The sequence below is a fragment of the Dipodomys ordii genome, unplaced genomic scaffold, assembly GCF_000151885.1.
Source record: "Dipodomys ordii isolate 6190 unplaced genomic scaffold, Dord_2.0 Scaffold90, whole genome shotgun sequence".
Classification (NCBI taxonomy): Eukaryota; Metazoa; Chordata; class Mammalia; order Rodentia; family Heteromyidae; genus Dipodomys; species Dipodomys ordii.
In genome coordinates this window covers 5,374,874-5,389,758 of record NW_012267306.1, presented here as the reverse complement: position 1 = coordinate 5,389,758, position 14,885 = coordinate 5,374,874, and the positions used below count along the sequence as shown (strand labels likewise).

The 14,885-nt window shown below is 39.2% G+C and overlaps 1 protein-coding gene across 1 annotated transcript in view; it reads right to left on the bottom strand.

The window, feature by feature from the left end:
- The window catches only part of Abcb4 (ATP-binding cassette, sub-family B (MDR/TAP), member 4), a 63,018-nt gene that overhangs the window by 1,701 nt on the left and 46,432 nt on the right, over positions 1–14,885 (bottom strand). Inside the window, exons 22-26 of the mRNA XM_013026076.1 lie at positions 10,340–10,440; positions 9,044–9,184; positions 6,420–6,576; positions 4,323–4,520; positions 2,836–3,042 (exon numbers count right to left, since the gene is read on the bottom strand). Coding sequence (XP_012881530.1) covers positions 2,836–3,042; positions 4,323–4,520; positions 6,420–6,576; positions 9,044–9,184; positions 10,340–10,440 — 804 coding nt within the window. The remainder of the gene's footprint in view (positions 1–2,835; positions 3,043–4,322; positions 4,521–6,419; positions 6,577–9,043; positions 9,185–10,339; positions 10,441–14,885) is intronic.

The window sequence follows — 14,885 nt, the reverse complement described above, 5'->3', positions numbered from 1 at the left end:
GCCAGAAATTGTGGGACACAGTGGAATTAGGAAAGAAAAGGTGAGATAAATGAACAAAAAGAAATCTCTGCGGAGAAGTTGCAAAGCTCAGCTGTGGGAGAACATTCTAGGCCATTGAAGAAGATAGACCGATAGAGATGCAGATTGAGTCCATTCAGTTTGCAGAGTTTACATAAAGTGCAGATTGTGTGAATTAATTTCCATGCCAATTATACTAAAAGTTGAAGCCTTCAGGTTTTCTGTTCAAAGGCAGGACCCAATATTTGATTCAGGTCAATGCTTAGATGCTGAAAGAATGGCAAACTAACATCACAGAAAGTTTCTTAAGTATTTGTGAGTAGGAATAATTTCTGATTGCAGTAGACGATGAAAACAAAACCAGTTAATCTCTGTTCAGTTAACCCTTTTAATGTTGGATGAATATAACAAAATGTGCTCCCCATCATTTTTAGGGTTCTCAAGTCATCTTTCCAGAACTGCATATGTTTAAATTTGGCACCAAATAGATCATCATAGACTTATATGTACAATGTCAAAAAAAAAAAAGGGAATGTTTTTAAGTAGGAAAGAAAAAGGCTTTTATACCTTTTATACCTCAGAGTTAGACAGAGTTCAGAGGCTTGACATCAAAAGCAAAAAAAAAAAAAAGAAGAAATTAGATCTCAACAAAGTTAAAACTTGGGCTCTGCAAAAGACCTGTTAAATGAGTAGAAAAACAAGCTATGAAATAGAAGAAACATTTGCAAAATACCTACCCAGTAGTAACTAGAATACATAAAAATCACAAAGTTCACCAGTGAACAAAACCATACTGAACATTGGTTGAAGAAAAGAAAAGACTTTCACCAAAGATGATGAATAACTATATAAGAAATATGGCAGCTTTTCTTTTTTTTTAAAAGAAATACAAATGAAGTTCAAAATGGCATATTACTACACTCCTATCAAAACTGTAAAAAGAAAAAAATAGTGTCAATACTAAATGCTGGCAAAGATGAAAAGAAACTATCCCTTGTACATTGCTGAAAAAATAGCAGCTATTCAGAAAAAAACCAAACAGGTTAGCTTGTTTTTGGAAAAATTAATAAAACCAAACATACAATGATTATAGAGCCCAACAATTGTACTCCTCAGTGAAAACTTAGATTCATACAAAAACTTCAGTGCAGAACTATTTATAATCCAAACTGAGTAATAATAAAGAAAAGTTGCTACAAAGGAAAGGTGAAACTGTGGTTCATTCGTAGCATGAAATGCCATTTAGTAACAAAAGGAATGACTTAGAAATACACACAACTTCAGAAGATTATCCTGAATGAGAAATGCTAAGTTTACATAATATACACATTTTTATAATATATTCTTTTTTTGTCTTGGGGTCTGGTTGTGGGCCTGAACTCTGGGCCTGGGCGCTGTCCCTCAGCTCTTCAGCTCAAGGCTAGCGCTCTACCACTTGAACCACAGCGCCACTTTCAGCTTTTTCTTTCTGCTTCTGGGTGCTGAGGGCCTCATGCATGCAAGGCAAGCGCTCTACCACTGAGCCACCTTCCCAGCCCTATAATATATTCTTAAAATAATTATATACATGGTGAACAGATAAGTGCTTCCTAGAAATTAGGGAGAGTAAGATTGAAAGAAGGAGGAAGCTACTGGAAAGGGCAGGGGAGATACCTATGGTGTTGGAAGTATTCTACATCTCATTGGTTGTTGCTGTTTTCTTGGGGAATGTTGTTTACTGGGGATTGATGGTCCATACTGGTTAAGTGAACACTCTACCACTTGAGCTACACCCTCAAGTCCCTCTGGGTATTGTTTGTTTGTTTTTGAGATAGGGGTCTTACTAACTTTGTCCTGGTACTTTGTCTTTTCTTTTTTGGTACTGGGGATCGAACCCAGGACGTTGCGCTTGCTAGGCAAACGCTTTGCCACTGAGCTACATCCCAGCCCACTAACTTTGTCCTGGATGGGGGTCTTACTAACTTTGTCCTGAATGGACTTGAACTCCCAATTCTTTTACTTCCACCTCCTGAGTATCTGGGATTATACTGACATATAACACCAGGCTTGGCTGTATTTTGCACCTTGTGTGTGATGTGAAACTGCCTAGAGCTAGATATACACATACAAGTAAGTACAAGTAAAACCACTAAAATTGATAAATAAGTATGAGTAAACTAGTCTAATAATGTTGGTATCTTGGTCGTGAGATTATACTACAATTTGAAAAGATGATAGCATTAGAGGAAACTAGATAAAGAATACCCAAGATTTTTGTATTCTTTACAATTGCATGTGAATTTATAATCATGTCAAAAAAAAGTTTATGTGCAAAAAAAGGAATATAGGGGCTAAGCCAAGCATGACTGTCCAATGGTAGCACAAACACCAGTTTGCATCCCACGTATGATGCTTTGAACTTAATATAACCTCCTTTCCGTCTCAGTACATTTGTGTGAGGCAGGTGTGATGTATCCCATTTGCATGTAAGGAAACTTGTTATCTTTCAGGTCTGTGTCTTTCTGAGGTGACAGTGCTAGTAACTAGATCCAGTTTGTTATAAGACTGTATAACTTTGGAGAATTGTTTGGGGGGTGAAAAGTGTGTTAACTTTGGCATCACAGCTATGCAGAAAATAGTAAGAAGGCCTGCCAGTCGGAAAGTGATCCAATTCTTACTCTTGAACCCAAATTCAAGCTCTATGATGAGGAAAATGGAGGAAGGCAGCCAACATGGCAGACTTGGCAGGTCTATGTCACGTGCTCTCTTTCTCTACCATATTTCTTTTCAAATAAACTTTATACCAACTTTTCCACAAAAACAAGCGTGTTAACTTACATGAGGTAATGTCTCAATGAAAGGATGTATGTTGGCTGCTTTGGCTGCACTCACAATCTCTTCCTGGGACACAATCCGGCTGTTGTCTCCATAGGCGATGTTCTCAGCAATGCTGCAGTCAAACAGGATGGGCTCCTGCGACACAATGCCAAGTTGGGCTCTGAGCCACTGGATATTGAGTTTCTTTGCTTCTTGGCCATCTAAGAGCTGAAAACAAAATTCCATAATCAATAAGGAGACTTGAAAAAAAGCAAAAGAAAAAAATCTAAATAGTAAGTTACTAAATTTTCTGTATGATTATTGCAATTGGGCATCTGGAGCTGGGAACTGTCAAGCTTCAGACCTCATGACAAGATGGTTTTTTAAATGGAGATTAGGCCATCTTTCTCACGGCACAGTCAGCAAAGTGATGACACATTTGGCATGTGATAACACAAGCTTCTGTGCCTATCTGCCTGCTGTAGGGCATTTCTATCTGCCTCTGTGTTTTAGAAAGTCATCAAGCTGTGCCATTCACAGCTGCTCCCCTAGAATGATTCTAACCCTTCAACTTGGCTTTACCATCCCCTTTCCTAAGCACCCATTAGGAAAAAAAGATGATCAGTAGCATAGCCCCAGATTCTGAAATGACTGACCCTACTCCTCTCTCCTCCCTCTCCTTTCCCTGAGAGCTGTCCTGAGAGCTGCCAGGCTTCACTTTGCCCACTGTGGGCGACTTATTGAGAGCACAGTCCCATGATGTCACTGGTACCATCTCACAATAATGACAGATGTAGGTATTATCAGCTTACTCAAAGGAGATAGCCAGGGAACTTCCTGTCAGGTGTCAACGGTGAAAGAGCTGGAGGATTTAGGCCAAAGTTCAGGTGGAGAGAGATAAGGCAAAGCAGAAGGTGGTGGGGCAGAACAGCAGCACCTGTCTGGGCTAGCAGTCTACTCTGAACTCAGAAAGTCTATGATTAACTCTGTTCCTATCCCTTTTTGTTTCTGAGAGGTGCCAGCCTTTAAGTTCGCTCATTCCCCTTTTCTGACAGGACTAAGGATAAGAAATCACTAGAAAATGGGACGCTACAAAAGGCAGTGTTTTTAGGAGAATTATATTTGGTGGAAGTAGTCTTGTTTTTCTTGTTTTAAATAAGAGACATGGTGCTCCTTACTGGCTTTATAAGCTAGTAAGTGATTCCCTCTCCGCCCCCCCTCCCCCCACCTCCTAAGGAATCTCAGGCTGGCTCAGAAGGCCTGTGGAAAGCCAGAGATCAGTCTTATCTCAGTAGTTAGACTAAGTTCTTAGCTAGATGACATTTCAAGTGTTCTACACTTTTGTCCCCATATATTTGTCAGAGGTAGGTGCTCATATGGGGTCTATAGAACCCCATGATCATCTAAACAAATAGAATTATAGATGTTTACTTGGTTTCATTATGGCAATCTTGTTTTGGCCAAGTAAAATGCAGTCTTCATTCAGTTTTTTAAGAAAGCGTGCTCACCACCGTGCCGGCCAATGGGTCATAGAAGCGCTCCAGGAGCTGCACCACCGTGCTCTTCCCACAGCCGCTGCTGCCCACCAGAGCCAATGTCTGGCCCTTCTTCACCTGCAGACTCAGTCCCTGAAGCACTGGGATGTCTGGCCGGGTGGGGTAGTTGAACTTCACTTCATTAAAGGTCACATTTCCTTCAAACTTTTCCTAAAAATCATCATATTATCATTATTATTATTATTGGTCTATTAATTATTGGAATAAGAACTGTTGTTTCAGAGAAACTTTACTAAAAGCATTATGTATACATGTTTTGTTTTGAAACAGAATCCCACTCTATGTAGCCGAGGGTGGCCTTGAGATCACAGTCTACCTACTTCTGCCTCTGGGTGCTATATTATAGGCCTAGGCCACTATGACTGCCCAAAAACTGTATTAGAGAAACATGAGATGTATATTCAAGACAGTACTGGCACGTTAGCACTGAGAACAAGTTGTTATTATAAAGTTGGATGCTGGTGGCTCAAGCTTATAATCCTAGCTACTTGGGAAGCAATCAGGAGAACTACAGTTCACAACCAGCCAAGGCAAAGTATGGGAGACCCCAATATCAACTAATAAATAGCTAAGTACAGCTTTTATTATCCTGGCAACTCAGGAAGCTGAGATCTGGAAGACTGTGGATTCCAGCCCAGCCTGGAAAAAAAGTTTGAGACCCCATTTCAAGAGATAAAAAGCTATGGGTGGTGACATATACCTGTCAGCTTAGCTAAGGCAGGAAGCATCAAATAGGAGGACTCTGGTCCATACAAGCCTGGACCAAAAGAAATACCTATCTCAAAAATAACCAGAGCAAAAAGGACTGGAGGCATGACTCAAGTGGCAAAGCACCTGCTTAACAAGTGTGAAGCCATGTGTTAAAACCCAGTACTGAAAAAAAAACAAAAGAAGAAGAGGATAAAAGAGATGGGATATAGGTTACATAAGCCAAGAAGTTATTACAGCTGGGCACTGGTGGCTCACGCCTGTAATCCTAGCTACTCAGGAGGCTGAGATCTGAGAAACCTGGTTCAAAGCCAGCCTAGGTAGAGACTCTTATCTCCAATTAGACACCAAAAACCAGAAGTGGGGCTGTGGCTAAAAGTGGTAGATTGCTAGCCTTGAGCAAAACAAAAGAACTCAAGGACAGTGCCCAGGCCCTGAGTTCAAGCCCCACAACTGACAAAAAAAATGTTATTACAAATCCATGCTTTGCAAACTCAATTTCTGGCTCATTTAGACAAACATTTATGCTTTCCCATTTTCTGATTCTAAGGCTGGAGGTAAGCCACTGGCCAAAGGCTGAAAGGCTTAGAAAATGTAACAATAGTCTCTGGTGTCCGTGGGTAGCTCTGCCCCAGGCCTAGCAGCTTCTGTATATCATTGTCCTTGCACTGTAGCTGAAATACCTGGAAAGTCTGGTATGGATTGCGAAAGTCCTGATTTTGTTATACACAGAGTTTTTCAGGTCTCAGCATGTGCAGCCATTTGTAAAATACAAAGATCACTTGGATCCAAGTTTAACTTTAAAATATGGGCTTAGGACTCTCATTGTGAATAGGGCAACCTTCTTACTAATTATCACTCAGCCATTATAAAATATGGCCTATACTTGGAATCCCAAGGTGTGGGAGAAGGCAAAAGCAGGAGCATCTCAAGTTTGAGGCCAGCCTGGAATAGATGGTGAATTTTGAGCTATCTAGCAAGACTTTCTCAAAAGAAGTGATTAAATCCCAATTACTAACTGCATTGATATGACTAAATTGTACTCAGATACCATCAGTTAGAAATGATCAAATTGTTCTTGAAATCATTCAGTGCTAGTATATGTTTTTACTTTTGTAGAAATTTTAAAGTACTAAAATTAAGAATCCTAAAGACTTTATATAGAAAAAAGTAATGCCAGGAAAGTTGGTCAAATACTAGTTACATAAATATCACAAAATAATTTTAAGTGTATTTTGGTGTAATTGCAATCAACTTATTTATGTAGTTACAACTTAGCAGATAGCAGACCTTTAGGGGGAAATAATTAATCAAACATTCACCAGGCAGAAGAAAACTCACAGGCCATAACCCCTCTTTACTGTAGCTGTCAATTAAAGGTTGTCTCTCAAACAGGTTGAATAAGTGGGCTGCGGAGAGCTTGGCTTTAGCATAGTCTGGAGCAAATGAACTAGCATGTCCCAGAGCCACGGCACCAAACACGATTGCTGAAAACACCCTGGACCAAAGCAGAGGAATTAAACAATTAGCTTATAAAAATAACTCCAAAGTCCAACTGCTGGCAAACTGCTGGCAAATATTTACCTTTATATTCCTCTGTCACCTTTCCCCCAGATTAATACATATTTCCATGAAATCCCCATAACCAAAAAAATCTCCAAGGGGTTTGTAGGGTTTTGTCTTTGTTTTTTTGTTTTTTGATTTTTTTTGTCTCCATTCAACTTCTAGCTTCTAGGCCCTTTTAATTTTCTTGAGTTAATGTAGCCTTCTCAGATTTTTCATTTTCAGGAAGTGATTTATGGCCAAATCTGATTTATAATCTCAACTAACTTTAGTATTCAATTACAACTCCTTTAAGGGTGAGCAAAATCAAAGCACAAAGTATTTATGGGGCTCAGTGAGTCCCAGACTAAGTGATCCTTCCTATTAAATCTACAGCTGGATTCCTAGTTTCTGGTTTATTTCATGCTATAACACAAATGATAATAAGCATTACACAAGTTTTTGTTCAGATATTTACAGAATATTTTATCCAATGTCTCAAAATGCATGGATCTTTCCTGAGAATACAAAACTTTCTTTTAGAATAGACCATATATTAAGTTCCAAACAACCCACACATGGCTGCCTAAATCCCAATATAGTCTGTTACCTAGTTCTAAAATGGAAGATCAAAAAGCTGTCAAGTATCCAGAATTTAATATTTGTATGATTTTTTTGAAAAGGAAGGGCTTGTCTTTCTCAATATTTTTTCCAGACAATAAAATTCATATTCTGGAATGTCACTTCCAACTAATACTCCCTTTGTCTTTCTCAGATCAGTCTTTATCCATCTCTGCCTATACCATCTTGGGTGATCAAGGTGATTCATGAACAGCACTAAGTGATTTTCTAGTTGGGTATGGTGGGCATGTGCAGGGTAAGGCGGGAAGATTGCAAGTTTGAAGCTAGCCTGGAATCCACTGAGTTCCACACCAGCCTGGCTAATAAAACCTGTTATTTAAAAACAAAACAAAACCACAACAACAAAACCCAGTGGGGTTTGGCATGAAAGTCACTACCAGGGCACGGGGGCTGGAGGAGAGAAAGAGGCCATAGTATTTGTCTCTTTGATTCCTTTCTCTTCAGGTTGTTATCTCACTGCAAAAGCCACAGAAGGCCCCCAGGCTGGGTTCTGATAGTCTTTCTGTCAGGCTCCGGGTGGTAGCTAGCTGAGTACTGTGGTGTTTGGAGGCTGTCTCCCTAGAACACTTGTGAGCCTTTGCAAAGAGATTCCTTAGCAATATTCTATTCCTTGCGATAGATTCCTTAATTTCCCTTGTTAAGGACTAGAATGCTACAAATATTATGCACACTATTCATGCTTATTTTGACTGAAAACAGGAGCAGCTCTAAAACATTTCAGTTCTCTTGTCTTTTCTTATTTCAGAAAAGGTTATTCAGCACCACTTTGAAATCCCCACTAAAACAAAATATGCAAATGGAAGGGTTTTGGCTTTGTGGATCAGCTATTCTTATAAATCCAAAGACTAAAAGTTTAAGCAGAAACAAAAGAGTTGCTTCCTTTTTTCACGCATAAACTACAACTTAGTTGAATGCACTTAGTGTATTTTTTTTTAAAAAAAGAATGTGTTAATCGGTAAGACCTCTAGTTAGCTTTGGAAACCAAGAAAAAAGAAGAGGCTAAGAGAAAGAAAACCTTGGCAGAGCTCTCTCAGACCTGGCAGGGAGAGAGAGGAGCTTTGCCAACCCTCAGTCAAGCAGTGCTTGACTATTGACAAGGCCATGTTTTGGTAGCAGATAAATAGCAAACTATTTAACCTCTGTCTGCAGTTTCTAATTACATTTTGTTTCTGCCTATGTGCTACAATGAAAAAAAAATCTGTGGTCCTCCTGACTTGGATTATTTGTATAATTGAAAGTATGCCTATGGTGTGATTAATTTTGGTTCACTGGCCAGATGATTTGCACCTGGGAGCAATGACAAGATCGGATTTCTGGGCCAGGGGCTGGGAAGGTGGCTCAGTGGTAGAGTGCCTGCCTTGCATGCATGAGGCCCTGGGCTTGATTCCTCAGCACCACATAAGCAGAAAAAGCTGGAAGTGGTGCTGTGGCTCAAGTGGTAGAGCGCTAGCCTTGAGCTGAAGAGCTGAAGGACAGTGCCTAGGCCCAGAGTTCAGGCCCCACAACTGACAAATAAAAACAGAAAAAAGAAAAAAACAGATTTCTGGTCCAGCAGGGAATGGAGGCATCTTTAAGTTCTCAGTAATCAAGATTCATTGCTCTCATAAACTGACATGTTAAATTGAAACCCTTTTGTACAACTACTTCAACATAATAATAATAAATAGTTAACGCTCTAGTTTATGGACAGAAAGGTTTTTACATAAAACTTCAAATTTTACATAAACTTCTTAACGTGGTCATTACATAGGAATAATCTTAATATTTTTAGAACTACTTACAGAATAACATCTCTGAAGCGCATATATCCATTCACAATGAGATAGGCACCAAATCGAAAACAACCAGCATAGGAGAAATACATAAATGCTTGTGAGATACTAAAAGTGATCCCGTAGATGTGTGCCTTCCTCACTGAATTCCTGAAAAGCAAAGTAGTGTCTTCAACAGTTACTCCAAGAAAAGCACAGCTTCTAGGTCTGCACAACCTGGTCTTAATTTGGGCAAAGGATTCAATTTCAATAAGCACCCGATTTCTGACTTCTATATCAGAAATAATATGATGCAGGGTATTTTGAGAACCAAATACAGTAAAAAAATATGAACACCTATCATAGCGCCTAGCTGCTGCTGCTATTGCTCAAATAGTAATTGTTATTGTTCATCTTACTATCGAATTTTTCAGATGCTTAAGGCCTGTGATGTAATAGTTATATCAAACCTAGGATGTTGAAATTAAGACTAAGTTTTGGAGTATCTGAATACAATTCCCTAGGCTAGTATGTCTTCCAATTATAACCAAATTAATCATTTGACTCTGCTTTATTTTTTCCTTCAAAATTGCTTGAGGTCAAAATAAATCATAAAGTAGTAATAATAGTGTGCATCCATCCATCCATCCATATATGTGCCAAAAATCAAACAGACTGAAAAAAATGTAGCTTCATGGTCTTGAGTTTCATATGAAATGTGCATAACTGCAGAAATGGAACAAATTGAGAATTTTAAGGGTCCCCATCTGAACTTTAACTCTAGTCTGTAAGTTTTGATATAAGTTGTGTTATTTGTTATCAATGCAAAAATGTATTTGTTTATAAAAATCAGACCATTGCAGCGACAAGGGGTAAAGAGGGCACGGGGAATTTTTGAATTGAGCAACACAAGCTAGTGTGATTTTTGTCTTTAGTATAGGTTGGGTCTGGTCCTCAATTCAGACAATAGAATAAGTCCATCTGGAATGTACCAAATACCCTCATCATTGGATTAGTGTAAGAACTCTAAAGAAAACAAAGGTCTGGGCTTTTCCTTAATAGGATGGATTAGGTTGCTTGCACCAGTGACCAAGTTCTTGTGCAATCCTCTGAACCTTTTTGCTCTTAGAGATGCAATCTTATTGTTTTTACAAGAGATATAAAATTCTAATCCTCACTGACTTAGCCTCATCAAAAGGTCTCTAATTTCCATTAAGACAATTACTGGATTATGGTCTTATAGTTTGGAAGTAGAGCTTCTACATTTTTTTTGTGTGGGGTGGGGACAGCAAAGCAACAGGTTCTTAGCAATCTTATATCTATTACCTGTAAGGTCCATACAGTTTTTCCACATACATTGATTCAAATTTTCTTTCTTGGGTCAAGGACACAACTGTCCTAATGTTTTCTATTGCTTCTGTTGCAATCTGTAACAGAACCAAACTTCATTATTAGAGATGGCACTTTTATTTGTAAATAATGAGACATGTAAGAACTAGAGCTCTGTCAAAAGTACTCAGAAGGTAAAAAACAAACAAACAAACAAATAAAAGAGGGCTGGGAAGGTGGCTCAATAGTAGAGTTCTTGCCTTGCATGCATGAGGCCCTGGGTTCAATTCCTCAGTACTACATAAGCAGAAAAAGCCAGAAGTGGTGCTATGGCTCAAGTGGTAGAGTGCTAGCCTTGTGCTGAAGAGCTGAGGGACAGTGCCCAGGCCCAGAGTTCAGGCCCCATGACCAACAAGAAAAAAAAGTACTTGGAAGGTTATGTGGATGGGTTTTAGATTCCCTCAATTAAAAGCAAAAGTCAGAATATATTCCATGTGACCAGATCTATGGCAAAGTGTTGTGCTCATGAGGCTGGCAACTGACCACAGTCACAAACTCTCTGAGGACCTACTTTCTTCATAAAGATTAACTTGTGTTGTTGGGGGCCCGATGGAGATGTCAGTCCCTTTCTCCTGGAATGTACCCCTTCTTAGACAAGTTGCCTATCCACCAGCAAGAAGAAGATTCTAAGTGGGATTAACATAACAATGCTCTAAATCTCTGATTAAACCAAGGTCACTTGACTGTGAGTCATTCAGATTTGGTTTCCTGGAGCTGAAGGCAAATGCTTGGAGCCCCATGGAGTCAGAAGACCGTGTTGGGAATGGGAAGCTGTCTGAGCAGAGAGCATTGAGAATGGAACAGATATGTAGAGAGACTGACAATGAACATAAACTGTTTCTGCACTTTTGTGTGTCCTAATATCAAGTCTTCTTTAAATTATCTAGAGTAGTTTTCTGAGTCTGGTAGCCAAACTAACTTGATAATGTTTGTGACTTAGCTATGGAGTCTAAGTTCATTTCTTTAACCAGGTAAAAGGTATTAGATACTGTACATAGTCTGAATAGTTTAATACTTTTATTATAAATGAAAAACATAACAGATAACAGCAAGAATGTTGCTTCATTCATTGACAGGGTCTACAGCCCTATGGAGTAAACATTATTCCTACTTTTAGGAATCAAGGTATGAAAAGTCTCCTTGCTTGCCTACATACATCTCACGTTGGTAAGTAGGAGGACAAAAGCAGCTACGTGTTCTTGCTATATCCTTCCCCTACTTTGTAATTGACGCAAGGAGAAACCAGCTGTAAACAGCTTCACACTCAACCTTTGATTTTTTGGTCATGGATTAACTGCTTTGTGGGTTAGCTCTGGTACACAGACTTCTAATCTCAGCCAATTGAGCTTTGGCTAGACTGGAATGAAAAAGTCAAATGCTCTTTACACCAAATTAGATTACAAGGAGTATAGGCTGGTAAAACAGTAGGCTGTGTACAGCTGTGTTAACTCAGATTATAGTTACAATACATGTTGTTTCAGGTACACATCTCATTGTGGATGTAACCATTTTTAGCACTGTCCCCCATCTCATCCCATACTGCACAACCATCGCCATCACTACTAAGCTTTATTTTGGAAAACTGAAATCAAAATATCCCAAATGTCAAGGACTTCAATCATCCTTAATCTGTACTTGACAAATGGAGAACATGGACTATGATTTTGAGGTTTTCCAGATCCCTTTTTCCAATCCTCTAATTGTCTTAGTTAACAAAGTAAGCAAAAACAGAATCATGTGTAATAAATGATTAAAGTTTCCAATCTCTCATATATTAAAAAAGTCAAAACACTGAAAACCTGTTAGGCTAAAGTAGCTACAAAGATTAAGACCATTCTGAGTTATTCATTCTCTGATCCTTGGGTAAGGAGCTTGTGGCTCATTTCACTGAGGTAGGAAGAGGCAGAGGAAAGGGCCTTCTCCATCACAATATACTCGAAACTGCAAGGCCAAGACCAAGAAGCCAAAAGTTTCTGTCTTACCCTGTTTATAATCATGACAATTTTTTTTGGGGGGGTCCGGTCGTGGGACCTGAACTCTGGGCCTGGACACTGTCCCTCAGCTTTTCAGCTCAAGGCTAGTGCTCTACCACTTGAGCCACAGCACCACTTCTGGCTTTTTTCTTTCTGCTTATGTGGTGCTGAGGAATTGAACCCAGGGCCTCATGCATGCAAGGCAAGCACTCTACCACTGAGCCACCTTCCCAGCCCCTCATGACAAATTTTTAAGAGGGTTAAGACTATTAAATAACTAAAACAAAGGAGGAGGCAACAATACTTTGATAAGAAATGTACTTATGTATGATTATAATATTATAGTACTGTACAATATTAATGTGGACGTTAAATAATACACGATATACATACAAGGAGTAGTTTAAGAATAGAATTCCAGCTTTGGGAGTTGGAGGTGGGATGTAAAGTCAAATTTTCCTCGATGCTTTAAGAAGAAACATCATTCTTCGTTTTAGGTTTACAAGAGCTAAGTAATTATACTATTAAAGCGATCTTCATTTTAATATTTTGTTTTCGATGATTCCTGCGATTGGTATGAGGGTTAAGATAATAGTAAGTATAGGAGGGATGCGATTTGTCTGATAATGATGAATGGTTGTTCAACTTGTTGGCCTCCGATTCGTGTTAGGATTAGTACATCGGAGACTAGAAGTCAAAATAGGAATTGGCTGATAGGTCGAAATATTAGGCTGTGTTGGCTGGCTGTATGGATATGGGGAAGTAGAGCTAAAATGAGGATTGAAAGTACTAGGGTGATTACTCCTCCTAGTTTGTTGGGGATTGATCAGAGGATGGCGAATGCAAATAGCAAGTATCATTCAGGTTTGATGTGGGGTGGCGCATATTTAGGGGGTTTGCGGGCTCATGTAATTGTAACCCCTCTGTATGGTATTTTCACAATAAAAAAGCCTATTACATAACTAGTTTCAAGATGTTCTTTTTTGTGTTATGTTTTTATTCTGGCAATATTCCTGTTTAGAATGTGGGAAGAATCATATATGATGGGGAGAGTATTTCTCAGCAGTAAGCTATGATGCTCTAAAGCATCTACCAGTGTAGGACCCACACCTGGTCCCAGACAGCTCTGTCTTCAGGAGGGAAGGTAGGGTGGAAAACGAGAGGTATTCTGATCCTGGGAATCACTTCACAGAGCTGTCTCTGATGCCAGTTAAGGGAGGAGCGGCAAGGACTTCACAGGACATGGATAGAATTTAGTGGAAACAAGGTGGTGGTATTTCTAATCAAACCCTGTATCACCATAGATAACAGACAAGTCAAACTCAAAGGCTTTCACCCTAAAAGGTGAGGCTACATAGAGTCTCTCTCCTCACTTCAGTGTAGTAAAAGGTCAGCTGTCATCATGAATGGGTTTTAAGTGAGGTTCTACAGGAGTTATCACAACATTCAGTATCTTGTTTAATTTCTAATATTTCAGTAAAGGATATTATTTGGGGCTGGGAAGGTGGCTCAGTGGTAGAGCGCTTGCCTTGCATGCCTGAGGCCCTGGGTTCGATTCCTCAGCACCACATAAGCAAAAAGAAAAAAGCCGGAAGTGGCGCTGTGGCTCAAGTGGTAGACCACTAGCCTTGAGCTGAAGAGCTGAGGGACAGCACCCAGGCCCAGAGTTCAGGCCCCACGACCGGACCCCCCCCAAAAAAGGATATTATTTATTGTTTCTGTAATCTATACTTGGATGTAGTAATGCATGTATGTGGTAAATAAAATGTTAGTATGTAGATTTATATACATTAAACATCTATAAAGAAATAGAAATAAGAACTTTGAAAGCTACATTTTCTCTGTTTTTCTTTTCTTCCACTATGCTGGTGTTCATACCTAGAGCCATGTACATACTCTACAATCATTTTATCACTGAGGTACACAGCTAACCCCACATCTTGAACTTTTGTTTGAGCTTGAATTTCCATACTTGTAAAAAATGGGGTAACATTATCACCTGCCTCATTAGATTATTGTGAAGATGTAAGAAGTTGTTGCATATACATAGTACAATAGTGGCAGATACTATAAAGCTCAGGTAAATGCTAGCTCAATTACAAGGCAAGATTAAAAAAAAAATCAAGGCATCATTGCCCTCTGGTGGCTGCCAACATTAGTGATAGGAATTGCAACCAGAAAGGAAGTAAGTACAAGCAAATATCTGATCTTGAACAATTCACTTTTATTCTCTGCCTTAAAGTCACCTTTTTCATAAAATAGAATATTCGTTTTTTTAAGCATGGAATCAGGATATGAAGAAAATATTAAATGTGTGTTTAAAATACATAAGCTCTTGCCAGGCAGGTGCAGGTGTCCATGCCTGTAATCCTAGCTACTCAGGGGTCTGAGATCTGAGGATTGCAGTTCAAAGCCAAGCCCAGGCAGGAAAGTCTATGAGACTCTTATCTCTAATTAACAACCAGAAAACTGGAAATGGTGCTATAGTTTAAAGTGAAAAAACTCAGAGA